At 40.2% G+C, this 27,939-nt stretch overlaps 1 protein-coding gene across 15 annotated transcripts in view; it reads right to left on the bottom strand.

The window, feature by feature from the left end:
* KIF13A (kinesin family member 13A) overlaps nucleotides 1-27,939 on the bottom strand; it is a 230,481-nt gene that overhangs the window by 79,253 nt on the left and 123,289 nt on the right. For 14 of the 15 annotated variants that reach the window (XM_031666952.1, XM_031666945.1, XM_031666939.1 and 11 more), the window contains exons 5-10: nucleotides 18,650-18,742; nucleotides 18,058-18,238; nucleotides 14,595-14,682; nucleotides 12,975-13,109; nucleotides 12,040-12,152; nucleotides 145-256 (exon numbers count right to left, since the gene is read on the bottom strand). In XM_031666952.1, the coding sequence (XP_031522812.1) occupies nucleotides 145-256; nucleotides 12,040-12,152; nucleotides 12,975-13,109; nucleotides 14,595-14,682; nucleotides 18,058-18,238; nucleotides 18,650-18,742 (722 nt within the window). Of the gene's footprint in view, nucleotides 1-144; nucleotides 257-7,492; nucleotides 7,681-12,039; nucleotides 12,153-12,974; nucleotides 13,110-14,594; nucleotides 14,683-18,057; nucleotides 18,239-18,649; nucleotides 18,743-27,939 lie in introns of those variants that run through there. The other variant, XM_031666949.1, reaches the window with a different exon arrangement.

Here is a 27,939-nt window from a genome sequence, read left to right on the forward strand (position 1 = left end):
TTTCATTCTGTGTTCCTAGGAATTAGAATAACTGTCATCAGGAGAGTTCTTTAGGTATTTGGTAAGCTTTGTACACACCTTTACTCTGTCACATCTGGAATAGCCAACTTTTAGTTGGAAAAGAACACCAGAGCAATGGATTACCTTAAGCAGCCAAGTGAGGACTGAATCTCGGTAAGGCACAAATTTGTTTTTACCCTTGCCAGCTGCCTGGTCAGCCAGTGATGATATAACCAACCCCAAGGTTGTAAGAGATCTGTCAAGAAAAAATGAAAAATTGGTTTTATGGAATGTTTATTTGGTTTAAGTACAAAATATGCAGAACAATAAAGCTCCAGAGTTAATATAATCAAGTCTCTATTAATCTGTCAAGAAGCTGTGGGAAGAGGCCGGGTGTTGGTGGCTCACGCCCATAATCCCAGCACTTTGGGAGGCCAAGGGTTTGAGACCAGCCTGGCCAACATGGTGAAACTCTGTCTCTACTAAAAATACAAAAATTAGCTGGGTGTGGTGGCAGATGCCTGCAATCCCAGCTACTTGGGAGGCTGAGACCGGAGAATCGCTTGAACCCAGGAGTTAGAGGTTGTAGTGAGCCGAGATTACGCCACTACACTGCAGTCTGGGCGAAAGAGTGAGACTCTTTCAAAAAAACAAAAACAAAGAAACCCCACAAAAACCAAAATATCACAAAGAGAAAGTGCTTTGTAAATGGTTTAAAAAGTTAAATGCAGCCAGGCATGGTGGCTCACGCCTGTAATCCCAGCACTGTGGGAGGCCAAGGCAGGGGGATCATGAGGTCAGGGGTCAAGAGATCAAGACCATCCCAGCCAACACGGTGAAACCCCATCTCTACTAAAAATACAACTTAGCCAGGCACGGTGGCGTGTGCCTATAGTCCCAGCTATTTGGGAGGCTTAGGCAGGAAAATTGCTTGAACCCGGGAGGCGGAGGCTGCAGTGAGCCAAGACTGCGCTACTGTACTCCAGCCTGGGCAACAGAACGAGACTCTATCTCAAAAAAAAAAGTTAAATGCTACTGCAAATAACAAAGAAGGACACAAACTAGCAAGTGAAAGACTAGACAGCTTTCTTTGTAATGTTAACAATAGATTTCCATCAAACAAGCTGAAAGGAAAGAAGCCTATTTCCCACAAAACATAATTCCCCACAGACGAGTCACTGAAAAGTCCCCGAAATACAAGGCTAACTCAAGATTCAGAAAATGAACAAGAATTCATTTGATCAGAATGGCTGTTAGAATTTTAATAACAGCCATTACCACAGAGTGGCATAAATATGTACCTCTTCTTAAGTGAAACAAGTCAAAAAAATTAAAATTAAAATTAAAAGAAACAAGTCAGACACAGAAAAACAAATACTGCATGTTCTTACTCATAAGTGGAAGCTAAATAATGTGTACTCATGGACACAGAGACTGGAATGGACAATGGGGACTTGGAAGGGTGAGGGAGTGGAAGGGGAGAGGATGACAAGAAGTTTAATTTTTTTTTTTTTTTTTGAGACGGAGTCTCACTCTCTCACCCAGGCTAGAATTCAGAGGCATGATTTTGGCTCAATGCAACCTACACCTCCCGGGTTCAAGCGATTCTCCTGCCTCAGCCTCCCGAGTAGCTGGGATTACAGGCAACTGCCACCGCATCTGGCTGATTTTTGCATTTTTAGTAAAGATGGAGTTTCACAATGTTGCCCAGGCTGGTCTTGAACTCCTCATCTCAGGTGACCGTGGAGTCCCAAAGTGCCAAGATTACAGGTGTGAGCCACTGTGCCCAGCCAAGAAGCTTAATTAATACTTAATGAGTACAATATATGTTATTCAGGTGATGGATACCTTAAAAACCTTGACTTGACCACTGCACAATCTGTGCATGTAACAAAATTGCACTTGTACCCCATACAGTTATACAAAAAAGTGTATCATATTTGACAGATTTAAAGGTTAAACAAATTTAACCCGAGAGAAATGAAAACATAAGTCTACACAAAAACTTGTACATGAATATTCAAAGCAGTTTTATCCACAAAAGTCAAAATGTGGAAACGACCCCATGCCCATCGAATGCTGAAGTGATGAATAAAATCTGGTATACACACACCATGGAATATTATTTGACCATAAAAGAGAATTAAGTTCAGATACATGTATTACAACAACTCCAATACGGATGAACCTTGGCAAATTATTTTACGTGAAAGAAGCCAAACACAAAAGGCCATTGTCCTGGGTTAAACAGTATTCATGTCCGGCAGACCCTCAGAATGTGACCCTATTTGGAAAAAGGGTGCTTGCAGATGTAATCAGTTAAGATGAGATCATACTGGATTAGGGAAGGCCCTAATCTAATGAGTGATGTCCTTATAAGAAGGTCATATAAAGACACCCAGGGGAGACGGTCACGTGAAGATGCAGGCAGAGACTGGAGTGATGCATCTATAAGCCAGGGAACGCCGAGGATTGCTGGCCCTACAGAAACAAGGGGAGAGGCATGGGACAGATTCTCCCTCTGACCCCCTAAGAGGGAACAAACCCTGCTGACCCCTTGATTTCAGACTGGCCTGCAGAATTGTGAGAAATAAATTTCTACTGTTTTAAGCTACTCAGTTTGTGGTAATCTGTTACAGTAGCAATAGGAAGCTAACACAGCCATACACTGTATGATTCAATTTATATGAAATACCTAGAATAGGCAAATCTATAGAGATGGATGTAGTGGTTGACTAGGGCTGTGGGTGGGAGTAAAAGGGAATGATTTGGGTACAAGGTTTCTTTTGGGTATGATGAAAATGTTTTAAAATGAGATCGCAGTGATGGCAGTACAACTCTGAATATATTAACGCTACTGAATTGAACACTTTAAAATGGCAAACTATACTGTATGTGAGTTACTTCTTAATACAGCTGTTTAAAAAAATCAAATACGTTCAATCACTCCTCCAAAGGAACAATTTTTTGAAAAAAACACTGTATGTGATAATAGAGGCAAGTAGGAGTTCAATATAAGGTAAAAACACATTTCTGCTTTAATATAGAATATAGGGCATTTTGCAACTATTGTTATTTTTGATTGGAAACAATTCTTTCAACTATCCCAGATATTTTACTATCTATGTATGGCAGATATTATTTTAATTCACACAAGCTCTAAAGAGTTCAGTGACTTAAACGTCAATACTGGTAACTTTATGGTTGACAGTGACCTTTCACGTGAAAATACATTTTGGAGATGACATGGACTTATCCATCACCAAGAGAAGACTTTCCTCTGCCTTGGGGCAACTACTTATAATTCCTACTTTGACAGTGTAAGGAGGAAACACAGAAAGTTTCTGGTACTCCTAAATGTAGAAACATGAAATCTGAATAGCACTTTGAGAGAAAAAAGGAAATGATACAGTGTCATCAATGTCCATCATACGTCTTGTCCGCAAGCTGACTGAAGGGAGCCAGAATATGGATTATTTTAAGCTAGAGGCCACTGAGAACCAGCAGACTCAGGAAAAGCTCTAAAATCAGGGCATCAATTTTCCTTTTGTAAAGGACATTTCCATTTGTAGAGGTGTCTCCCTCTCTAGCACCAAGAAGGGGAGTACTGTTAACAACTCTTCAAGGTGGAGAAGTGACAGAAACCTGTGTAACAAACCTCTCTAGACAACTCTTGTTCACCATACTTTTCCTGGTCACCTTACCATAACCTGCCTCCCCATCCAGAAGCTCAAAACCCCTTTTCCTTTTCCTTTTTTTTTTTTTTAAACACAGTTCTCACTTTGTTGCCCAGGCACTGGCATGATCATGGCTCACTGCAGCCTCAACCTCCCAGGCTCAAGCCTCATTCTCCTCATTCTCCTGAGTAGCTGGAACTACAGGCGCATGCCACCACACCTGGCTAATGTTTTGTAGAGATGGAGCCTCACTTTGTTGCCCAGGCTGGTCTTGAACTACTGGGCTCAAGGGATCCTCCTGCCTCAGCCTCCCAAAGTGCTGGGATTACAGGTGTGAGCCACCATGCCCAGTCATATGCCCAAGTTATAATCACCACTTTGGGTTATTCATCTCTGGGTGCTCCCATGTGTAAGCAAGACGCATATGCTAATAAAATTCTGTTGCTTTTCTCTTGTTAATCTGTCTTTGGCCAGTCTAATTTACAGGACAAATAGAGGAAAAGTATTTTTTCTCCCCTACATCAGTATAGCATGTAAGCAGCAGCATCAGAGGGGTGGAGCTGTAGGAAGTGGTTATATGACTCCAATTCCCACGTATATTTTGCTCTGTAACTCATTCACTTAGAGAAGTGTATCATTAGTAGAAGCTGCCCCTTTTATCCAATAGTATGCACACATGCAAAACAAGAACTCTATATAAATCTATTACCGTCCCCTTGGAACAGAATGAAAATAACTGCAGGGTGAGTGGGACTCAATAGCAAGGAAGAGATAATCAGGTCACTCAGGGATGAGGAGCCCATGCTATCCTTTTCGTCTATGTTCCACTCAGAAGCAATGATGCAGGGGCTTCTGGAATCCCAAAACCTGTTAGAAAGTTCAACGTCTGAAAGGCAAATCACAGGCTTATATGTCTGTTTGTGTCTATACACACACATATACGTAAGTACATGTATGTGTGTTTATATATATACACACACACAGGTAAGCATATGTGTGTGTGTATATATATACACTTATACATATATAATTTTTCTTTCTTTGAGATAGCATCTTGCTCTGTCACCCAGGCTGGACAGCAGTGGTACAATCCTGCCTCACTGCAGCCTTGACCTCCCAGGATCAAGTGATCCACCCACCTCAGCCCCCTCAAGTAGCCAAGACCACAGGTGTGCGCCACTACACCTGGATAATTTTTTAAATTTTTTGTAGAGATGGGGTCTGGCTATGTTGCCCAGGCTGATCTCAAACACCTGGGCTCAAGTGATCCTCCCACCTCAGCCTCCCAAGGTGTTGGGATTAAAGGCATGAGTCACTGAGCCTGGCCAGGGTTACATATTTTTATGAATTATTTTATTCTCAGGGAACTTAAAAATATAATAAAACCACTAAGAATTGGTCCTGCTAATACTGTCTTCTTAAGCTGGAGGCCAGCAGGCAGCCTGTTGGCCTCACAGGTATACAGACCAAGGGAACAGTTGTTTTGCCAATTTTAGTGGAAAAATAAGTTATTCCAGGAATCTTTCTGATTCTACTAAAGCACAGCTCCTAAAGTTGGATATAGTAAGGAAGATTCTAATCTTTAAATCTCTCACCATAAGTTCTTAGACAGGGGTGAGAAGGGCCTGACTGGAGAGGAAGTAAGTCTTAAGCTAGGAGATGACATTTATAAAAGGACAATCATGTTTTAAGATAGAATTTTTTTAAAAAAAAATCTAACATAATGAAGAACTCACGATAGAAAAAGTAAAAGAAAGTTGGGAGGGTCAAAAGCAAAATAAAAGCCACTCCAATAAATATAATCAGTGAGAAAAAACTGAGTTATAATTCAACTTTTCTTTTTCTTTTCTGCACCTTCCGCTAACCTGCACCATTTCCCCTGAAACTCTGACCATTAGATTTCTTTCCTTGGGAGTGGATATGATATATGTGTTATCTGTATTGTATAGGACAGATTTCAAATATTATTTTACTTATTAGTCCAATAACCAGGTCTAAGATCATACATATAATACTTATTAAACTTTATTGGAGTTATTTGTGTAGCTATTTCTCTGCCTTTCTATTTAGATTATGATTACCTTGAAGGCAGACAGTGTAATTTGCCATACACATTCCTCCATGCAATTACTGTGCTTGGTTTATGACTAAAAGCACTCAGTAACTATCTGCAGAGTTAATCTGAATCTAGATCCAGTGAAGACCAAAACATGGACCTCTGTTTAAAAAGGACTAATTCAATGATGGTTTTGGAAAACACATCGAGTGCTATTTGCTAACAGAACACTGGTTTTCCTGGAAGCAATGTGCTGGGCTAAAAACTCTATTTTCCAAACTCCTCTGCTGCTTCAGGTAGCCATTAAACACAGTTCTGGCCAAGGAGATGTAGGTAAACATTACTGGGTGGGGCTTCCAAGAAAACTGTTGCTCTCCTGATAAAAGAAGGTACAAATTCAGCTGACAGAAGCCTGTGGTTTTTTGCCCTTCCTCCTTTTTCCTTCTTCGGGTTTGTACCACAGATACGGATACGATGTTTGGAATGGTATAGCCATCTTGAGATCACGAGGATGACATGAACACACATTAAAGTTAGTAGAGCTGTGTGCATTTCTGAGGTGTTGTACCAGCCTCTGGACTTCTTGTTAAATGAGAAAAATTAACTCATGTCATTGTCACTGTAGCTGGTTTCTGTTGCCTAGAGCAGAATGCAATCTCTGGCTTTGAAATAATTAGTTGAGGCTGGGCACAGTGGCTCACACCTGTAATCCCAGCACCTTTGGAGGCTGAGGTGGGCAGATCACCTGAGGTCAGGAGTTTGAGACCAGCCTGGCCAACGTGGTAAAACCCTGTCTCTACTAAAAACACAAAAATTAGCTGAGTATGGTGGCGCACACCTATAATCCCAGCTATTTGGGAGGCTGAGGCAGGAGAATCACTTGAACCCAGGAGATGGAGGTTGAAGTGAGCCGAGATCGTGCCACTACATTCCAACCTGGGTGACAGAGTGAGACTCCACCTCAAAAAAAAAAAAAAAAAAAAAAAAAGGAAATAATTAGTTGAAAGATTGATGAAATAAGTGGATTTGAGTTTAGCATTCTCCCCAGTAAGTCCTCACTCTTAACAGTAAAGGAGAAATGGAAAAGAATATGGATGGCAAATTATGAGGAAAGAACAGTACCATCACATGACAGGTGAGCAAAGAAAATGGTGATAGCCACAGTATCAGCCTCATTTCCTTTCAAATTGTTTTCCAGTGGTTAATGCCAATCATTAAACTCAACATTCATCTAATGCATATCATTCCCAATCTCATTTCCATTTCAACCACTGTGGTAGAACAATAGAGTACACACTGACATTTCTGAAAATGTTAGTGTATACTTTAAAATGTTACTGTATACTTTATTGTTCTGGGGATCTTAATATATGTTAAACCTAGAATTCTGTCATCAAATAAGTTTGGGGAATGACAAGCCAAAGTTTTATAGGATTTATTATTGCAGGACGTCTCTGAGCTTTTAGCACTGTGAATCTCCAAAGAAAGGTTTTATAATTATTCTTTCTCAAAATAACTTGTCCAAGGATTCACTTCTTTCCAAGCCATTTGAGGAACTAGTGTTTGACAAAAATGCTTTAGGAAACCTTGGGTAACCCTATCAAATTCTTCCAACGATGCGGCTACTGTGTCCCAAGGAGCAGAGTTTTGCTGTCCTTTATGGGTCTCTCATATTAAATGCAAATATGTCTATCCAGGTTTTTAATTCACATGTATGGACTCCGTAATATACAAGTCATAAATTAAGAAGAACACCCACCCTTGAGTAATGGACAGAAGTAAGCCATTTTATTTTTCTCCCTCGATACAAATTCATGTTTTGTTATTCAGGCAATACCTCTTTAGAGTGAGGCTTCTGTAAGAGAATGAACAAGAATCATGGAAAGTACTCAAGAAGAAAAAAAGGAAGACTGAGTGTATTAGTCCATTTTCATGCTGCTGATAAAGACATACCCAAGACTGGGTAATTTTTAAAGAAAAAGAGGTTTAATGGACTCACAGTTCCATGTGGCTGGGGAGGCCTCACAATCATGGCAGAAGGCAAAAGGCATGTCGGCGGCAGGCAAGAGAGAGAATGGGAACCAAGGAAAAGGGATTTCCCCTTATAAAACCATCGGATCTCGTGAGACTTATTCACGACCACGAGAATAGTATGAGGGAAACCGCTCCCATGATTCAATTAACTTCCACTGGGTCCCTCCCACAACACGTGGTATTTATGGGAGCTACAATTTAAGATGAGATTTTGGTGGAGACACAGCCATAGCATATCACCGAGTCAGATGAAATACTAGAAATATCATGCTTATAAGTTATTCTACTGTAACAAATTATACTGATACAATCCTAGAAGTAATATATATGAATTTCTCTAGAACAAGTGCTCAATAGAACCCACTTTTGGAGATGTTAGCTTATTGATAAGATGTTAGCTTATTAACCACAGGAACTGAAATAGAAATGAGACTGAGAACTAGATAAACATTGTTTGCATTTTTGCAAATTTTGACTGGTCATTACTGAATAAAATGGAACCACGTTCAGTGTCTGGGGGTATTAGAGAGTGCTCTATGATCTAAATGTGTTCTCAGCAGAGCTGAAGCAGCCAGACTGCAGTGACAAGGAAAAGGCTTCCTCATTCCATCTTCACTAGACAGGTGGAACAGCAGATTGGCTTTTCAAATGTATTCCCCTGCAAAGACAGTTCCACAGATGACCTATACCTCCTAAGCTCCAAACACTCCCTGGCAGCAGGCCACACGGTGTCTTAATTCTTTAATGAAAGGAGTAACATCTGCTTAAAGGTCTTACAGCTTCAGGAGACCTGAAGTTCCTAAATCTATAGCCCATTAAGCAGACACTGACATTTGTGTGAAGTCCCTGACAGGTCTGCTTAAGAGGATTATTAATGCTCCATCCAAAGAAACGTAAGTGGGAGGCCAAGAGAAAGCTTAAGAACATGTCAGAGATTTCTTTAGTTTTGGAACTCAACTTTTTTTTTTCTGAGACAGCCTCCTGAGTAGCCAGGATTACAGGCGCCCACTATCATGCCCAGCTGATTTTTGTATTTTTAGTAGAGACAGGGTTTCACCATGTTGGTCAGGCTGGTCTTGAACTCCTGACCTCAAGCCATCCACCTGCCTCAGCCTCCCAAAATGCTGGGACTACAGGGGTGAGCCACTGCACCTAGCCAAGGCATACAAAATGCTTGCTGGGATTTTACTTACGTTATTCAATGTCTCTAAGCATCAGTTTTCTCATCTTTAAAATAAGATTAAAAATACATGTTATGAGCCTCCCAGAGTGTATGAAAATGCTCTGAAAAGTATAAAGAACCCTTAAAAAGGAAGATCATATCTCATAAACTAGTAAGGAATCCACAAATCCATTTGTGAAAGAGACCATACATAAATAAGATGAGGCCAGAAGCGTTGGCTCACACCTATAACCCTAACACTTTGGGAGGCCAAGATGGGAAAATCGCTTGAGGCCAAGAGTTTAAGACCAGCCTGGTCAACATAGTGAGACCCCATCTCTTTAAAAAAAAAAAAAAAGGAAGAAAGAAAAGAGAGTAAGATGTTGAGAGAATTCTATTCAATTCGACAAGTCATTATGAAAAAAGAGCCAGTTACTAAATGATCTAAATCATGTAATCACCAAGCCTTGGGGTAATCCAGTAAGGGCCACTACATAAATTCATGTCCAAAATTAAGGGGGCACTATTTACATTTACTCTGGGACAAAAGTATCATCCAGATGCTGCCTGGCAAACAGAATGCACAGCCACCCCCACAAGTGTAGCCACAGTGGCTGAGCCTGGGCTCAGAGACCAGCTGACTGCAACCATTCCCAAAATCCACACTTAGAACTTGGTGACCTGGGAGACATCATTAAACTGTGCTCTGTCTTGGTTTTCTCATCTGTAAAACGGGGATAATGGACCCATGCCTTGATGCTGATGTGACATTGTGTATGGAGCATTCAGAATCGTGCCTGGCATTAGCAAGAGCTCAATAAAAGTTAGTGGTCATTCCACATCTAGGCCAGTCATACACACACACACACACACACACACACACACACTCACACTCTAAATTCCAACCAGTCTACAGACTTTCCAGTGTGATCCCAAAAGCCCCACCGGCAGGCATGGCCCAGCACTTGCAAATGAATCTCCAGGAGGTGTGGCAATCTTTTCTTTGATACCTGCTCCTTCACACTCCCATTTCTGCCTCCCCATCCTGGTTTCCGAACTCATTTTGGAATGCAGGGTTGCAGTGCCAGTCTGGAATCTTGCAATGCCTTGTCAGGAAATACAGCAAAATCCTTTGTTATCAGAGCAGGAGACAGAATGACTGGATGATTAATTTCCTATAGTAGTGGTCTTTCCCAGTGAGTACGGTTGTGTCCGTCTGATACAGGGGCCACTATTTTACTTCTAATTTTTAAACTTTTGTATACTAAAATAATAATGTGTTAACATCATCTTAAATGCAAGCTGTGCAAACACGTTCCTGAATATATTTCCTCTTGTCACGTTCTGTCCTAAATGAAACCCTAAGTTATTACAGTTCAACAGAAAAAGACTACAAGTATACACTAAACTACTTTCTGCGAACTTGGAATCATGATAATGGTTATCCTGATTATAAAAAACAACAGCTATAACAATTAATATTTATTCACTGCATACTAAGTGCCAGGCATTTCTCTAAGCACATTATGGTCATTTTATCCCTAACAAATCTGTGAAGTAGGTACTATTATTATTATTATTATTATTATTTTGAGATGGAGTTTCACTCTTGTTGCCCAGGCTGGAATGCAGTGGCGCCATCTTGGCTCACTGCAACCTCTGTCTCTGGGTTCAAGCGATTCTCCTGCCTCAGCCTCCCGAGTAGCTGGGATTACAGGTGCCTGCCACCATGCCCGGCTAATTTTTCACATTTTTAGTACAGAAGGGGTTTCATCATATTATCCAGGCTGGTCTTGAACTCCTGACCTCAGGTGATCCACTCACCTCAGCCTCCCAAAATGTTAGGATTACAGGCGTGAGTCACTGCCCCCAGCCTGCTTTTATTTTTAATTGACACACAACTGTGCATATTTATGAGGTACAGTGTGATATTTTGATACATGTATATAAAGTATAATGATCAATTTAGGGTATTTAGTGTATTCATCACCTCAAACACTTATTTTTTTGTGTTGGGAACACTGAAAATTCACTTTCCTAGCTATTTGAAAATATACAACAAATTGTCAATTATAGTCAACATACAGTGCTATGGAACACTAGAACTTATTTCTCCAATTTAGCTGTAATTTTGTATCCACTAATCAACCTCTCATTATTCCCCGTCCTCCCCTTTCCAGCCCCTAGTAACCACTATTCTATCTACTTCTATGATATCAACATTTTTTAGCTTCCACATATGTCAGAATATGGTATTTGTGCCATTTTTGAGCACCATGTAGTTTTATTTAATTAAACCTTGTCCTTTTTTTTTTTTTTTGGAGACAGAGTCTCGCTCTGTTGCCCAGGCTGGAGTGCAGTGTGGAGCAATCTTGGCTCACTGCAAACTTCGCCTCCCAGATTCAAGTAATTCTAATCCCTCAGCTTCCCAAGTAGCTGGAATTACAGAAGTGCGTCACCATGCCCAGCTAATTTTTGTGTTTTGGAGACGGGGTAGAGATGGGTAGAAACAGGGCAGAGACTGGGTAGAGAAGGGGTTTCATCACGTTGCCCAGGCTAGTCTTGAACTCCTGGCCTCAACTGATCCACCCACCTTGACCTCCCAAAATGCTGGGATTACAGTCGTGAGCCACCATACCCAAACACAATCCTTACACATCTTTTTTTTTTCTTTGAGATAAAGTCTCACTCTGTTGCCCAGGCTGGAGTGCAGTGGTGCAATCTTGGCTCACTGCAACCTCCCCCTCCCAGATTCAAGCAATTTTCCTACATTAGTCTCCCGAGTAGTTGGGGTTACAGGTGTGTGTGACTGTGTCTTTTTAGTAGAGATGGGGTTTTGCCATGCTGGCCAGGCTGGTCTCAAACTCCTGACCTCAGATGATCTTCCCGCCTTGGCTTCCCAAAATGCTGGGATTATAGGCATGAGCCACCATGCCTGGCCAAAAACCTCATACATCTTAATAGACACAGGTTGTTGTTGTTTTTCTTCAAACCAGTTTACTAAAGCGATACAGACTTTAAACAACCTGTGCATCAGAACCATCTGACCCTCATAATGCAACAAATCCCCCCAGAAGGAAATCACCCAGGCTGTTCCGGGACCACCTTACTTGTTAATGTTGCTGCCTTCTTTCAGTCGCTCTCCTGCAGCTCCTGTTTTAGATACTCTTTCGCTACCCGCCAGGTCTACCAAGCTGACCTTACTGACCTTCTCCCCGGAGTTCTAGTTACAGGAAACAAGAGAGAGAAAAAAAACTTACCAATAAAAACCACATGGATATCTACATACATGTTAGCACTATAATTGAGCAATCCATCCCACTCACATGGCAAATTTCTTAAGTTTTTAAATGGTCAGAAGAGTTATTTGAACTAGCAATTAATTTCATAGTTAAAATTTAAGTTGGCATGGAAATGTAGCATTTTTGTTTTGCAGAAAGTAAACCCAGCTTTCTGGAATATAGTCAGAAAGCTGGAGATTTTAAATGCCTATGAGGAAATAGAAGGACATGAGGATTTCTGCACATTCAGGTCAAATCCTTCTTCTTTTGAAAAAAAGTTCAGGCTAAAGGTTGTGGTGTCCTCTTTAATATCCCTCAAGGACTATGAAGCTGACTTGTTTCCATGGGAATTTCAGCATGAAAGGATATATATTAAAAGCTGTATGGTGATGTCATCACACTTGTTAGGGACTTTGCACAAGAAATACAATTATTTTTCTTTTTTGTTTTTGTAGAGTCCGGGTGTTGCTATATTGTACAAGATGGTCTTGAACTTCTGGCCTCAAGCAATCCTCTCGCCTCAGCCTCCCAAAATGCTGGAATTACAGGCATGAGCCACCGCACCAGGCCAAAATCCAATTTTTTAAAAAGTCGAATATGAAGGAAGACCTAACAAATTAAATGATGTAAGCAAGGCAGCTCACCTAGTAAGCAGAAGAGCCAACGTAAAATTCTCAGCCACTGAACCCAACCATGGAAGGCTTTACCTATATGGACACTTTCAGTTCTTCCACCCCCTTCAAAGGTTCTGCCTAATCCCTCACCCCAGACTGCAGGTCATACAGTGTCTGTGTGATTATGATGTTGAACACAGCATGGGAGCGGCTGCTTTCTTCGTTCATGTTGGTAGCAGCTACCGTTCGAGACTTATTTCCCTCAGACATCAATGACTCAATATCCTAGAGGCAAAGCATAAGGAAAGACCATAAGCAAAAACACAAGAATGCAGTCCTGCACGCCAGGTGTATGTATTAATTATGATTCCTCTGATGCCTTTGTCACCACCCTTCCATAAAAACCTGCCTGCTGCTCCTCCACTGAGCCGGGTTTGAGCTTCTACCTCACTCAGGGCTTTCTAATGTATGAAACGTTTCCCCTTATTCTTTCCATTTCCCAACTGTCTTCTTTCTCAGTTGAGTCCCTGTTTGCTCCTTTTTGGGTTCCTGGGGTAGCTAATATTTATTGAGCACTCCGATAATCAATAAGAGCAGTGACTTGATTTAACTCTCCGGTGCTTACCAACTCGCTGATGCCTGCCTGTTCGCCTCCCTCCTCCAACACTGTGGCTCCCTGATGGCACGGTTTTTTCCTTATTCCACTTTGTACACTTGCTTCTAGAATGCCTAGAGCCTATGGGATCTTATGAAATATTTGCTGAATGAACTTTATTTTCTTGGTTTTGCATACAAGTACGCTGAAGTTCATGGAGGTCAAGCAACTTTTCCCACATCCAGTAAGCGGTAGAACTGGGATGCAAATCAAGAGCACCCTGGCTCCTACTAGTAAGTGACAGGATAACATCTACACGTACCTCAACCACACTGAGCTAAGAACCAGGGACCTTAGCGAAGGGGCTGAGTTAGCACCTTTAGACCAAAAAGGTATCCATTCATGTCAGAACCTAAACATTTTTAAAATGATCACTGTGCTCTTATTTCTGATTAGAGCAATTCCATATATATCTTGATTTAAATGGCTGGAGAGTCACTGCACAGATTAGTTTTAGCCGTACTAAATCTGGGGTGATAATGGGCCAGCCACATCCCACAAACAGCACAAAGTGCAGGGATTTGCTTGTTCCTTCATGCATTCACACATTCATTCACATTCTTTAGCAACAGAGACAGCAGTTTGTGTTATGAGATTTCCAAAGCAATCACTATAGAAATAGAAGCAGAATCCTGAGTTAGATCTTAACAAGGCATGCAAGTCAAAGAGTAAATAAAGTAAAACAGGCTGGTCAATGGCAAGAGGAGTGATTCAGAAAAACAGGAGAGCAAGGAGTGACAGAAACCAAGGCAGGAGACCCTGCCAAAAAGAAAGGACTGTACTAACTGCCAAATAGTGTTTAGACTACCACATGCCTAGAAGGATGTCACCGGCATCATTGGGAGCACAGTTTTAACAGAGTAGTATTAGTGAAAACATGCAGCAACCTGAAAACATTGGGCTTTCTGGCCATACTGTAAAACCTTCACAACAAAGCAGCTTGAAGAGTGTGATTAAAAGCCTTTTTCCTCTCTGTTTGCAGTGTGCTGATACTGGGTTTCTGAGGCCCTGAGTAGTATCATTGTGCTATAAAGCATCCACATAAAATATACTCAGTATCACTTACATAGGATTTATAGTCAGCTTTTAATCACATTTTTAAAAAAATGACTTACCTCAAAACTAGTGACAGCTAGTTGAGATAAACCATCTACATATGGTCCCAAAACTTTATGTTCTCGAACTTTAAGAGACTGTCTACTCCTGTGGGAGGGAGGAAAAAGGAATAAATGAATCAGACCAAAGCTGGAAGCTTTTCTTTCTTTTTAAGTACACAGTAACTAAGATAATTTCAAAATAATTTTTTAAGGACTCCCCCCAACAAATCTAAAAGCTACTTTATTTGGATTAGCAAAACGATGTTTCACATAAGAAATGTGTTTTATGCTCTGATTTCTATTTAAAGTATGTTACTATTTTAAACATTCTATCTCTAGTCACAAACCTTACTGGGTCAGGCTGTCAGTTACATTTTGGGGAGGGTTGGGGGAAAAACTGAACCAAAAAACATGCCAGATCAAATTAACCTTTAGGCTATTTCATAAATAAGCATCTTCTCAGTAGATAATGTCTTAAAATTGTATTTAGTTTTTGAGACAGGGTCTCACTCTGTCGCCCAGGCTAGAGTGCAGTAGTATGACCCCGGCTTACTATAGCCTCAACCTCCCACCCAGGTGGTTCTCCCACCTTAGCCAACCATGCAGCTGGGACTACAGGCCCATGCCACTATGCCTGGCTAATTTTTATATTTTTTGTAGAGATGTGAGCTTCACTATTCTGCCCAAGCTGGTCCTAAACTTCTAGGCTCAAGCAATCCTCCACCCCCAGCCTCCCAAAATGCTGGGATTGCAGATGTGAGCCACTACAGCCCGGCCAAAATTTTTGAATTAGTAGTAAACAATATTAAAAGGTTTAAAGTTTACTTCAAGTCTGCATTGGTTTGTGCTACTTCTATGCTTACACTTTTTTACACAGAAAGTGAGATTATAGTACAGAGTTTGTTTGTAATTACTGATGTTGTCCTATATTTAGAATTGGTTCTGCTAATGACAGTTTTAAAGCTCTTTTGAATTTTTAAATGATAAACCTGGTTTGGAACCTATTTGAACAGTTTATCAAAAGACAATGGAGATTAAAAGCAAAGCTATGTATATACTGACCATATCGTGTATGCCATCTTATTCAGGGCATCGCATATTAATCATCTTTCAAATTAAGAGTCATTGCTTAGCATCAGCAATATATGGGAAGCAGCAGCTAAGAAGCATCACTGAATGCATCCCAAAGTCCTGGCATTGTTCTCTGAAGCACTTTTCAGTTATGCCATTTAATTTCATAACATCCCTACAAAGTAGGCTTTACCACTTTTATTTTAAAGATGAAGAATTCAATGTGACAATGAGCTACTTAGATGCACACGATCCAGTACACAGCTTACTCTGCTTGCCAGAGATTCTATAATGCTATTCAGCAGCAAGAAAAAGCAAATCCAGCATTGTATCAAGTGCCTGTGATGGTGTCCAATATCGGAAATTCTTGTACACTGCTGGTGGGAGTGGAAATTGTTACAACCACTTTGGGTAACAGTTTGTGCTACTGAATAAAATTGGAGATTCAATGTTTTGTGAGTTACAATTCCACCCCTAGATGTGTTACGTAGAAACTCCTGCATGCTATATACCAGGAGACCTGCAAAACAATGTTTTCAGAACAGCACTGTATTGATAAAAGCAGGAACCACACAAAAGACAGAGAAAGTGATGAGTTATTGATATAATCACGCCATGAAATGCTAGACAACAGTAAAAATGCATTAGCACTTCATATATAAGAATAAATGAATCATGGTGGGAGGAAAAATCACCAAAGAACACATATTATAATGTCATACAAAGTTAAAAATTGTGCAAAATTATTTCTACATGCTAAAGAAGAGGAAGAGAATGCTAAACACAAAATTCACAATAGTAGTTACCTTGGGGAGGGATAGAACATGGATCCAAGAGGAACATATAGTGAGCTTCACAATTATTGGTCATGTTCCATTTTATTTATTTAATTTTAGCTAGAGTACTTTTGGCTAAGTCATGTTCCATTTATTAACCCAATGTAGACAGGCAGTTGTTTTTATTACTCTTTACGCCTTACAGGTATTATAAATGTTCTTTTGTATACATTAAATAGTTAACAGCTTCTTAAGAGTAAATATAAACATTTTCTTTGATTAGGTCACTTCCTCGTCACTCATAATTTTGGTCAAAATGCACCAAAGTAGTAATAGTGGTTATTAATTTTTTTTTTTTTTTTTTTGAGATGCAGTCTCACTCTATTGCCCAGGCTGGAATGCAGTGGTACGATCTTGGCTCACTGCAACCTCTCTCTCCCGGGTTCAAGCAATTCTCCTGCCTCAGCCACCTGAGTAGCTGGGATTACAGGTGCCCAGCACCACGCCCGGCTAATTTTTGTACTTTTAGTAGAGACAGTGTTTCACCATGTTGACCAGGCTGGTCTTGAACTCCTGACCTCAAGTGATCCACCCACCTTGGCCTCCCAAAATGTTGAGATTACAGGCATGAGCCACCATGCCTGGCCTTAGTGATTATTTTTGAATGGTGAGATTACAGGTCATTTTTACCTCTTACACTTTACCTATTTTTTCAAATTTTCCATAAATAGATATTATTTTTAAATCAGTACAGTTGTTTTTAAATTTTTTTTGAGATGGAGTCTCCCTCTGTTCCCCAGGCTAGAGTGCGGTGGCACGATCTCAACTCACTGCAACTTCCACCTCCTGGGTTCAAGTGATTCTCCCGCCTCAGCCTCCCAAGAAGCTGGGATTACGGACGTCCATCACCACACCCAGGTAATTTTTGTATTTTTAGTAGAGATGCGGTTTCTGTTGGTCAGACTGGTCTCAATCTCCTAACCTCAGATGATCCGCCTACCTTGGCCTCCCAAAGTGCTGGGATTACAGGCATAAGCCACTGTACCCGGCTCCAAATTTTTTAATTGAAAAAAAGTAAACGGTCCCCCTGCCTCTATGAATCAAATAAATATATTTTTTGATCACCTAATTAAAAAAATATAGATCCCTGGGTTTCACCCTAGGTTTACTGAATCTAGTCTCTATGGGTAGGAATCAGGCAACGGGATGCTTAAAACGTTCCCCACATGATTCCAACACCCAGCCAGGGAAGGGAATTGCTTGCCTTGGCTGGGATGTTTCAATCCTTCAACCCTTTTACCTTTAACACAGAAGTGCTGCTTTCCAATGTAAATGGAAGAACTAATGGTTATTCCTAACTCAATTTTTATGAATAGTTCATGGTGGCAAAAAAATAATACCAATAGTAACAACATCTTTTCAAAGGGCATACATAGGCAACTTAATACATTAATGTAGGATAAACACTGGGTATACCAACAGGCTTTGAGAAGCTGATGATTTCTCTGTAAATGAATGAAAACCAGTGTAGTCACCAAGAGCTTAAATACGTATATTCACTTCCAATTTTAACTTTAGAATCATTTAAAATTATCTCCCCCTATTAACACACTTAATCTTGACCACTAACTTACCCTTTGGGGTCTAAAAGATCCCGAACTTTCTCATTATAAATTTCCATATAGGACACTTCGACTTTAAAGGTCTGTGACTCATTTTGCTCCAAAGAGATCCTTTTAAATAAAGCACAGCAGAGCCTTGGAATAAGGCCCAGCTGCTCAGCATGGCCCATCATGGAAAAGGATTTTCCCGAACCTGGAGAAGCAGCAAGCAAAAAGAGAACAGGTAAAGGAATAAGCAAAATGCAATGCTTCAGCCATACAAGGTTTCCCCATATACTGGCCAAGGTAACAGAGCAGAAAAGTGGCCAACTTAGCCTCAAACCCTGTTGCTCAAGCTGGAGTGCAGTGGTGTGATCATGGCTCACTACAGTCTCAAACTCCTGGGCTCAAGCCATCCTTCCACCTCAGTCTCCCGAGAACCTGGGGCTAAAGGTGTGCCACCATGCTGGGCTAATGCTTTAGTTTTTGTAAAGACGGGTCTTACTATGATGCCCAGGCTGGTCTCAAACTCCTGGGCTCAAGAAATCCTCCCACCCCAGCCTCACCAAGTGCTGGGATTACAGGCACGATCTATCACATCTGGACTATAAAAGCAACTTCTTACCTGTCTGTCCATATGCAAAAATACACGCATTATACCCTTGAAAGGCTTTTTCAAGAATTCCTTCCCCAAGGCACTTGAAAACCACTTCTTGACCTAAAAAGCAAGCCAAAAATTAAAAACTAATAAAAAGAATAATTTTTCTTGATATATTTGTATTAATAACAATATTATGTCAATTCAAAAAAAATGTTAAGAGTGTACAGAGTGCCTACTAAGTACAGGGCTGTGTATTAAAAGTTTGATATATGCAATTTCATCCACACTTCTAAACTACAGCTCAGTACCTGGACGTGGATACACTGTTTCCCTCTAAGACATTTCTCTAAATATTAAAGTTTTCTTTCCATTGTGAGTGGGCCATATGGAAGCATCATTCAAATTTGGTGGTGTTTTCTTATGACTGAGCATCTACAATGTCATTAAATATGAACTGCCTTATCTCCCCAGCTAGATTCTGAACTGCCACTGAACAAGACCATGTTATACATACCTCGGTATCCCCCTCAACACCTAGCTTAGTGTTTTGTAAATGCCAAGTGCTGAAAAACCGTTAGTTGCTGAGGATAGATTGACAACTTCAGCTGCTGTTTGTAGATTCACAGCACCCGTCACCTGTGTCCTCACAGGGGGAGTGGGGGACAAGATCTCTTTCGTGAATCTCTCTGTATCTCCTGGGGGGATTGTGTCATGTACTACATTATGGCAGAGCGGGGCTGAAGAGTAAATGTGTGACAATCTGTTTTAAACACATAAAAGGACAGCATTTGCTACCCTTTGAATTTGGTGATTTTCTAATATTCATTCTGCATCACTAAGACAATGAGACTTATATCCTCCTTCCTGTCCTCTTATAGTCCTTAGAACACTCACTCTACAGCATTTGCAGAAACTACTAGTTTAAGCACCTGTTTCCTCCACTGGAATGAGAGCTCTATGATGCCCAAAACTATAACCTGCTTATTTTCATAATCCTACAGCCTAGTACAAAATGCTTAATAAATGTTGAAAGAATGAGTCAATTTAACGTTTTTATCTTACATGATAGTTCCTTTTACATTTGAAAATAATGTAACACAACATAAGCTTTTGGTTTTACGTTTTTCTTTTATGGAAATTCAGATCTGATTTTAGGAGTCTGTTATTATACTATGATATATGATGATTGCAGGATGAGACTCTTAAAAGTGTCTCGACACAAAACGAGATAGTATTTGTGACATGGTTTAGTTCAGCGTCCCCACCCAAATCTCATCTCGAATTGTAATCCCCACGTGTTAAGGAAGGGACCTGGTGGGAGGTGATTGGATCATGGGGGCGGTTTCCCCTATGCTGTTTTCATGATAATGAGTTCTCACAAGATCTGATGGTTTAAAAGTGTGTGGCTTCCTCTGAGTTCTTTCCTCTCTCTCTGTCTCTCGCTGCCATGTAAGACGTGCCTTCCTTGATGTGCCTTGCTTTCCCTTCACCTTCCACCATGATTCTAAGTTTCCCGAGGCCTCCCCAGTCATGCGGAACTGTGAGTCAATTAAACCTCCTTTCTTTACAAATTACCCTGCCTCATGTAGTTCTTTGTAGCAGTGTGAAAACAGACTAATACAATTTGCAACCATTAGGCTGGCAAAAAATAAAATTCTGACAACATCAAATACTGCTGCATATGGTGGGAGAATGAATGAACACAGACATTCTGAAGGAAAACTTGACAGCATCTGTAAAAGGGAATATGCCTACACTGTCTGACCCACTGTGAAGCGTCTATTCTAGAGACACATTCCCGAAAAGGGCCCTGTGAAGGATGTTCATGGCAGTGTTATTCATAATACTGTAAATGGAAATCAAGTTAAATGCCCGTAAGTATGAAAGTAAGTAAAGTGTGACTGTTTTATATGATGGAATATACTACATAACATTTTTTTAAAACCAGTAAATCCCCAACACCCACATCTATGTGTAAATAATGCTCGAATTAAAGAACATTGTTGAGTGAAAAAAAAGCCATGTTCAGAACTGTACGTATAACGTAAAATCTTATGTCAAATAGTGGGTGTATGCGCACGCTGGTGTCTGTGCAAGAGAGAGATCTACAAATGCTAAAGTGTAAAAAATGGATTGAAAAAATATACCAAATTTATATAACTTTATTTCTCTATTGCTAACTTCTACCATCTAGCATAGATGTTTGGTAACTTCGTTGATGGAATATGCGGATTTTTAAAAACGGGTGTAATCAGAAGAATCTTTTCTAAACACCCAGGTCTGTTGTGAAGAGTACCTTAAGATCCGTATGCAAATACGTATATATTCAGAGAAGAATAAAGTATAATCAAAATTATTATCTGCTTCACAAATTGCTTTTATGTTATAGTCAAGTATGATAGCCTTGTGCTCATGAAGAAAATACCTGACCACTCTGGTGTGTGATCTTTCATATACATTAATATTTATTTCTCATATGTTTTCTCAAAGGACCTTCCTTATTCCACGGATGTTCCCAAGCCCCATGCTAAAAGGCAGGCCTTAAATCTGGAGCCAAGCTCTATATCAGAGAGGACCCAGAATTAAATCCAGCCTGTGCCCAGGCTTATTAGAATTGCTTGTGGTCCTCAGCCAGACCCAAGTGCCATTTGATGGCATTCTAAAAGCAATACATTCTTGGCACAAGCAGCTGAATGGAGCAATCCTGTTTGATCTTCCACACTGGTTAACCAGCCCCCAGGAAGGGAGTGGGGTGAGGGTGGGGACAAGAGACTTCAAGAGTTGGCTAAGTCAAGCATCCTGACCATAATTCATGATTTCAATTCATATTTAGTAACTTGAGAAAAAAAAAAAAAAACCCATAGCTTGAGTTGGTGAAAGGACTCAATTGCAGAGAAGCACTGTGGTCAAAGAGATTTTATTATGGCTTTTTAGAGCCTAAAGTTAATATCTATTATATCTATTCCTATATTAGGTAGTAAAATGTGGTACTTCTGGTTTCTGCTTCTGATGCTGAATACGCTGGAATTAGCAGGAATTATTTTCCTAGGTTCTTTCAAGAGTAAATAACAATGTGTCTTTTTCCTTGGTAGGAATGGCCTTTTAAACTGAAGATTGTTAGTTGGAAAAACAAGGATGACTGCTATATAGCTGTATGAAATAGGTTTATGATGTAAATGAAACAAACCACCAGCATGTGTATACTAAAATTGCATGAAAAATAAATGAAATGATCGAAGAACTCCCCAGCATATAAAAACACAAGAGTAGGCTGAGCATGGTGGCTCATGCTTGTAATCTCAGCACTCTGGGAGGCCGAGGTGGGAGGGTGGCTTGAGGAGAGGAGTTCAAGACCAGCCTGGCCAACAAAGTGAGACCCTGTCTCTATAAAAATTGTAAAAAAAAATTTACAAGAGTAAATTTCAGTTTAGTGTATGACTAAATTGTTGCAAATACTAAACAGGACATGATTTAACCTATTAAACTTGTATTCTAAATTTATTATTTACGCTACTAAAGAAAAGCAAAGATAATTTTTATCAACTGTTCTGTTGGCAATGTACTTTATATATTTTATTTGTTTTTGTGTTTTGTTTTGTTTTTGTTTTTTTGAGACGAGTCTTGCCCTGTCACCCAGGTTGGAGTGCAATGGCGCGATCTCGGCTCACAGCAACCTCCGCCTCCCGTGTTCAAGTGATTCTCCTGCCTCTGCCTCCTGAGTAGCTGGGATTACAGGCGTGCACCACTATGCCTGGTTAATTTTTTCTATCTTTAGTAGAGATGGGGTTTCACCATATTGGCCAGGCTAGTCTCAAATTCCTGATCCACCCGCCTTGGCCTCCCAAAGTGCTGGGATTACATGTTCTATATCATCGAATCCTCACAATACCCAAGTACAGTAGGTAGGAATTATGACTGATAAGGTGACTGGGGCTTGAAATGGTTAAGCCATTTGCCCAAGATCTCATTATCAGTGAATGGCAGGGTTTGGGTTAGCTTATAGTGACTCCCTACTGTCAAGGCTGATTCCATTCATCATCAGTAACTCATGCTGCATGACACTGGGAACCAGTTGCTCTCATCTCTGGTCTCCAGGATAATTTTAACAGACTCTCAGAGCTCATCACACTGCACATTTTTTTTTTCTTTCTTTCTGAGATGGAGTCTCATTCTGTCGCCCAGGCTGGAGTGTAGTGCAATCTCGGCTCACCGCAACCTCTGCCATCTGGGTTAAAGCGATTCTCCTGCCTCAGCCTCCTAAGTAGCTGGGATTATAGGGACCCGCCACCAAGCCTGGCTAATTTTCGTATTTTTAGTAGAGACGGGGTTTCACCATGTTGTGACCTGAGGTGATCCGCCTGTCTTGGCCTCCCAAAGTGCTGGGATTACAGGCGTGAGCCACTGCCCCTGGCTGGCACAATTTTTTTATTCGTGTTCACCTTTACTGCCAGATTGTGAAAACAGTAGTTGCTGCGTCTTAGTAGAGTGCCTGGCACGCAATAGGCATTTGTATTCACTGAATTATTCCTGTGTTGATATTGTTGTTCTCAGAAAAATGTATTTTTAATTGGGTGGGAGCCTCTTCCCTCATCAGCGACAAAAAGTTATCAGAAGACTACTTTTGTACTCTAGCCTGGGTGACAGAGTGAGACTCTGTCTCAAAAAAAAAAAAAATTGTTCTTTGAACTTAAAAATAAATGTTAATTACTTTACACTTTGGTCAAAGTATGACTGTTTTTGAAATTCTAATGAATCCCATAAGACTACAGTAGGTCTTTGTTAAATAAGCCAATGGGGTATGAATAGATGTGTCAACACACTATGTAGGTACTAATGAGGTAATTTTGATAAAATTACAGATCACATTTTTACTAATACACACAGTACCTCCTGGACATGACAACAAAATATATGACAAAAAATAAAAACTAGTCTCTCTGATTTCTACTAAATATATACATGTGATTTCAAATATAGTCAGCTTCTTTTAGTTACAGTTATGTTTGGCAGATAGAATATAATTCAAATTTATCATATTTAGTAAAGCTTTATTCATAATTGGAAAAGAAAAAAATCTGAGAAAAACAACATAAAAAATTGAAAACAATTACGCTACGTTTCTGAAAAAATTTTTCATTCTCCATGTATTTTTACAAATTTACGCAAGATTGGAGTCTAGAGACACTGGAATACATTTTATTACTATGGCTTTGTGTCTCAAAGACAATGCATTCTCTTTTAAGACAAGAAATAATGAACATTTTCCCATCTCTACAAATATACATCAATATTAGCATTTCAAATAGGAGCTCAGCTTTCCATTGTATGAATAACGGATGCAATCAGCTCCCTACTATGGATATTTGGATTTTTTTCCTTTTATTTTTCTGCAATATTTATTCTCATATATCTGCCTCTGTGCAGTTTCCTATTGACTTTACTAGGCAAAACTTCAAAAAATCAAATGTCCAAGTTCTCTAAAAATGCATGAGTCTCTACTTTCAACACCCTCAACAACAATCCCTATGATTATTATTCTTAGTTCTGACGGAGTCAGTAGGAAAAAAAGCCTCTTGTTTGGATAATTTTTCTTCTATTTATTGTTCATTTGTACTAACACTTTAGTAAGTTGACTATTTAAGTCCTTGGGCTAGCCATTGCTTTTCTTCTCACTAATTTGAAAATCCTCATTATATATTGAGGATATTAACCATTGGTCTATCTTACAGGTTATAAGTATTTTTTCCCAGTCTGTCATTTGTCTATCGGTCTTACGTTATTCTTGGTCATACAAAATCTTCTGGTCTTTCATATTCAAATCTTTTCTCTTTTCCTTCATGATTTTTGCCTATGATATGTGTTATGCCTCACAAATCTTTTTCCACCCCCAAATTATATAGAACTCACCCATATTTTCTTCTAGTTTTGTTTTTGTTATTATTTATTTGATTTATTTTGGAGACAGGATCTCGCTTTGTGTCCAGGCTGCGGTGTGGTGCAGGATCATAACTCATGGCAGCCTCAAATGACTGGGCTCAGGTAATCCTCCTGCATCAGCCTCCCAAGCAACTGGGATCATAGATGCGCACCACCAGTTTTTTACAATTTGACTTTCAAACCTGAGTTTTACTCTTTACCAGCTATGTGACACTGAGAAGGTGCCCAGTTTATTAGTAAAATAAGACTAATAGTTGCTACCTAAGTGGCTACTGGGATGGTTTAATAAACCAATATAGATAAAGCACTTACCACAGTATGTGGCCAGTATAAATCTAGAATATATTTTAGTTATTATTATCTCTTAAGTCTTTAATCAATTATAATTCATTTTACAGCAAATAAAAAGTAATTAGTTATTTTTCCCTCAGATGGCTCCTTCATTTTTGCAACAATTTTGTGGCATAATCCAATTTCAAAGATAAAAGAAAAAAGGCCAGGTGTGGTGGCTCATGCCTGTAATCCCAACTCTTTGGGAGGCTGAGGCAGGAGGATCTCTTGAGGACAGGAACTCAAGACCAGCCTGAGCAAAATAGTGAGACTCCCATTTCTACAAAAAATAAAAAACTAGCCAGGCATGGATGGGCTGGGTGTGGTGGCTCACGCCTGTAATCCCAGCACTTTGGGAGGCCGAGGTGGGCGGATCACGAGGTCAGGAGATCGAGACCATCCTGGCTAACATAGTGAAACCCTGTCTCTACTAAAAATATAAAAAATTAGCCAGGCACGGTGGCAGGTGCCTGTAGTCCCAGCTACTCGGGAGGCTGAGGCAGGAGAATGGCGTGAACCCAGGAGGTGGAGGCTGCAGTGAGCCAAGATTGAGCCACTGCACTCCAGCCTGGGCGACAAAGCGAGACCCGGTCTCAAAAAATAAAATAAAATAAAATAAAAAATTAGCCAGGCATGATGGTGGAGGATTGTTTGAGCCTAGGAGGTTGAGGCTAGCTAGAGTGAGCCATGATCGTGCCACTGCACTCCAGCCTGAACGACAGAGTAAGACCCTATCTCTTAAGACATAAAAAAAAGAAGAGATACTTGTTAGAAAGATTTCTGAAAGGAACCAATCATTGCTATTTTTCTAGCTCCCACAGGGGTCCCATTTAAAACATATTACTGACCAGATGTAATGGTGGTGACTCTCACCTGCAAGGGTTGGGGGGACAGAAAGGGTGGAGTGTGTGTTCATGTGTGCATAGACATGATGAGAAGAAGGAACAGTATCATTATTTGGGCCAGGGTATGCTAACCCATATTGTCTACTATAAGAAAAATTCTTTCTTTTTTTTTAACATTGAGATAGAAGGGTACGGGGAAAAAAACAACATAATAAACTGTATCAGCAAAACTGTAAATGGGACAGGTTCTAGAGCTCTCCTTATTCTGCCCTTCTGGTGCCTTTTCAGCCGTGTGAACCCTGGCTGGAGTTATATTTAACCAATTCTTTGGTTCTGTGACCTTCAGGGCACCACTGGGTATAGTAAAAACAACTACAAAAAAGGCCAAACTGTCAACCAAAGCCTAAAAGGCACTATGACTCTTGATACAGTCTCTGTCCTCTCTAGCAATCAGCTCTTGGTGAAACACAGATGATGGCTACACTTCACTCTGCAATACAAAATATGAAATATCAAGAACCCTCAAATGGTCTCTTAAAGAGACCCTAATTTGTCCAAAAGACTGAAGGGTTTTTTCTGTTTGTTTATTTTGGATTGTTTCTGCTTTGTTCACTTCTATTTTTTAAACACAACAGTCCCTTTTCTCAGCATAGGAAAAAATGACTTGCCAACTGCTTTTTGAACCTCAGTTCATGAAAAAAGGAACCGTTTATGCTGAGTGGTGGGAATCAGGGAATTCAAACAGTGCATGGGTGGATCCCATAAAAGACGCAATATCTCCACCCTAAACGTTTTCCAACTACAGTTTACACTCAAATAGAATGAAGTGCTATTTGTCTAGGGGAAAGCACACCAGCCCATAAGGGAAGGTTCGTAAGTCCCGTGGGAAGCAGGAGGATCTATGAGTATTTGTTTCTAGCCCAGACAATCCGAGCAAAGCCATAACATTGTCAAATCCAAGAGGCCTGTGACTTTTCAGCGGAACCGATGCCAAAAAGGCGGTGGCCACTCTGCAGATGTTAGCTCCACATGCCTGGTGCGGCAAATTCACAGGGCAAGCCTGACCTCACTTGTTAATAACCATGACCGCAATGCCAATTTCCTCTGGGGTTTATGATTAGACCTTCTATAATCATGTGAACAAGTCTTAAAATACAGGCATGCCCAAAGTAACCCATAACACAATGTCAGAACAGCAAAGAGAGCTGCTGTATGGAATTTCTGCAAGCAAAGTCACAGACCTGAGTCACCCAAACCTGAGTCACATACAATATGAAATCTTTTTCTTTTTTGAAAGAGACAGGGTCTTGCTCTTCCACCAGGCTAGAGTGCAGTGGTATGATCATAGCTTACTACAGCCTCTAACTCCTCAAGATCCAAGGAATCCTCCTGTTTCAGCCTCCTGAGCAGCTAGGACTATAGACGTGTCCCACCATACATGGGTAATTTTTTACTTTTATTTTTTTAGTAGAGATAAGATCTTGCTATGTTGTCTGAGCTCATCTTGAGCTCCTAGCTTCAAGTGAGCCTCCCACCCTTGGCCTCACAAAGTGCTGGAATTATAGTCATTTGTACCCAGCCTGATACAGATCTTTGAAAAGCTAACCCCCTTGGGTGTCCACACTTGTGCATAATCTGTCCCTACTTAGAACAGCAACAATAGGCTCAAAGCTACCATGTGTGTGTACTGGGAGATGGGTAACCAAGGAAATCTCTTTTTATGGTAATATCCTGATAGCAAAGCACGAAAGAAACCAGGGATGGAAGGAAAAATGCAGCTATCATTCCTATGCCCAACATCTGATGACTGAAGAGGCACAGGATAAAAGAGTCACAGTGGGCTGTGTTCTAGAAAGTGAGAGAATGAAATGGGAGGATATAAGCCCTGTCTTGTTTAAAATCTGCATTAAACAAGGCAGACACCTATGGCCCATGGCTGAATAAAACACTAAGCATGGTGATGCACAGATCAGACCTGGCATATGCACAGAGTATTTCTTGTTTTTCTAAAGTAACTAAATAGAAAAGCATCCAAGATTTGAACACGATCGATAATTTCACCAGTTTAAACTGAATCCCCAGTTTTCCTTCTTTTCCCTATCTCTTCTCTTTGGAATCAAAGTAGGGAGAGAAAAAATAAAAATAAAGGCTGGGCTCACGATTTATGACTTGGAATTCCTGGGCCTACTCATTTGTGAGGGT

Source organism: Papio anubis, chromosome 6 (assembly GCF_008728515.1).
Source record: "Papio anubis isolate 15944 chromosome 6, Panubis1.0, whole genome shotgun sequence".
NCBI classification, from domain to species: domain Eukaryota; kingdom Metazoa; phylum Chordata; class Mammalia; order Primates; family Cercopithecidae; genus Papio; species Papio anubis.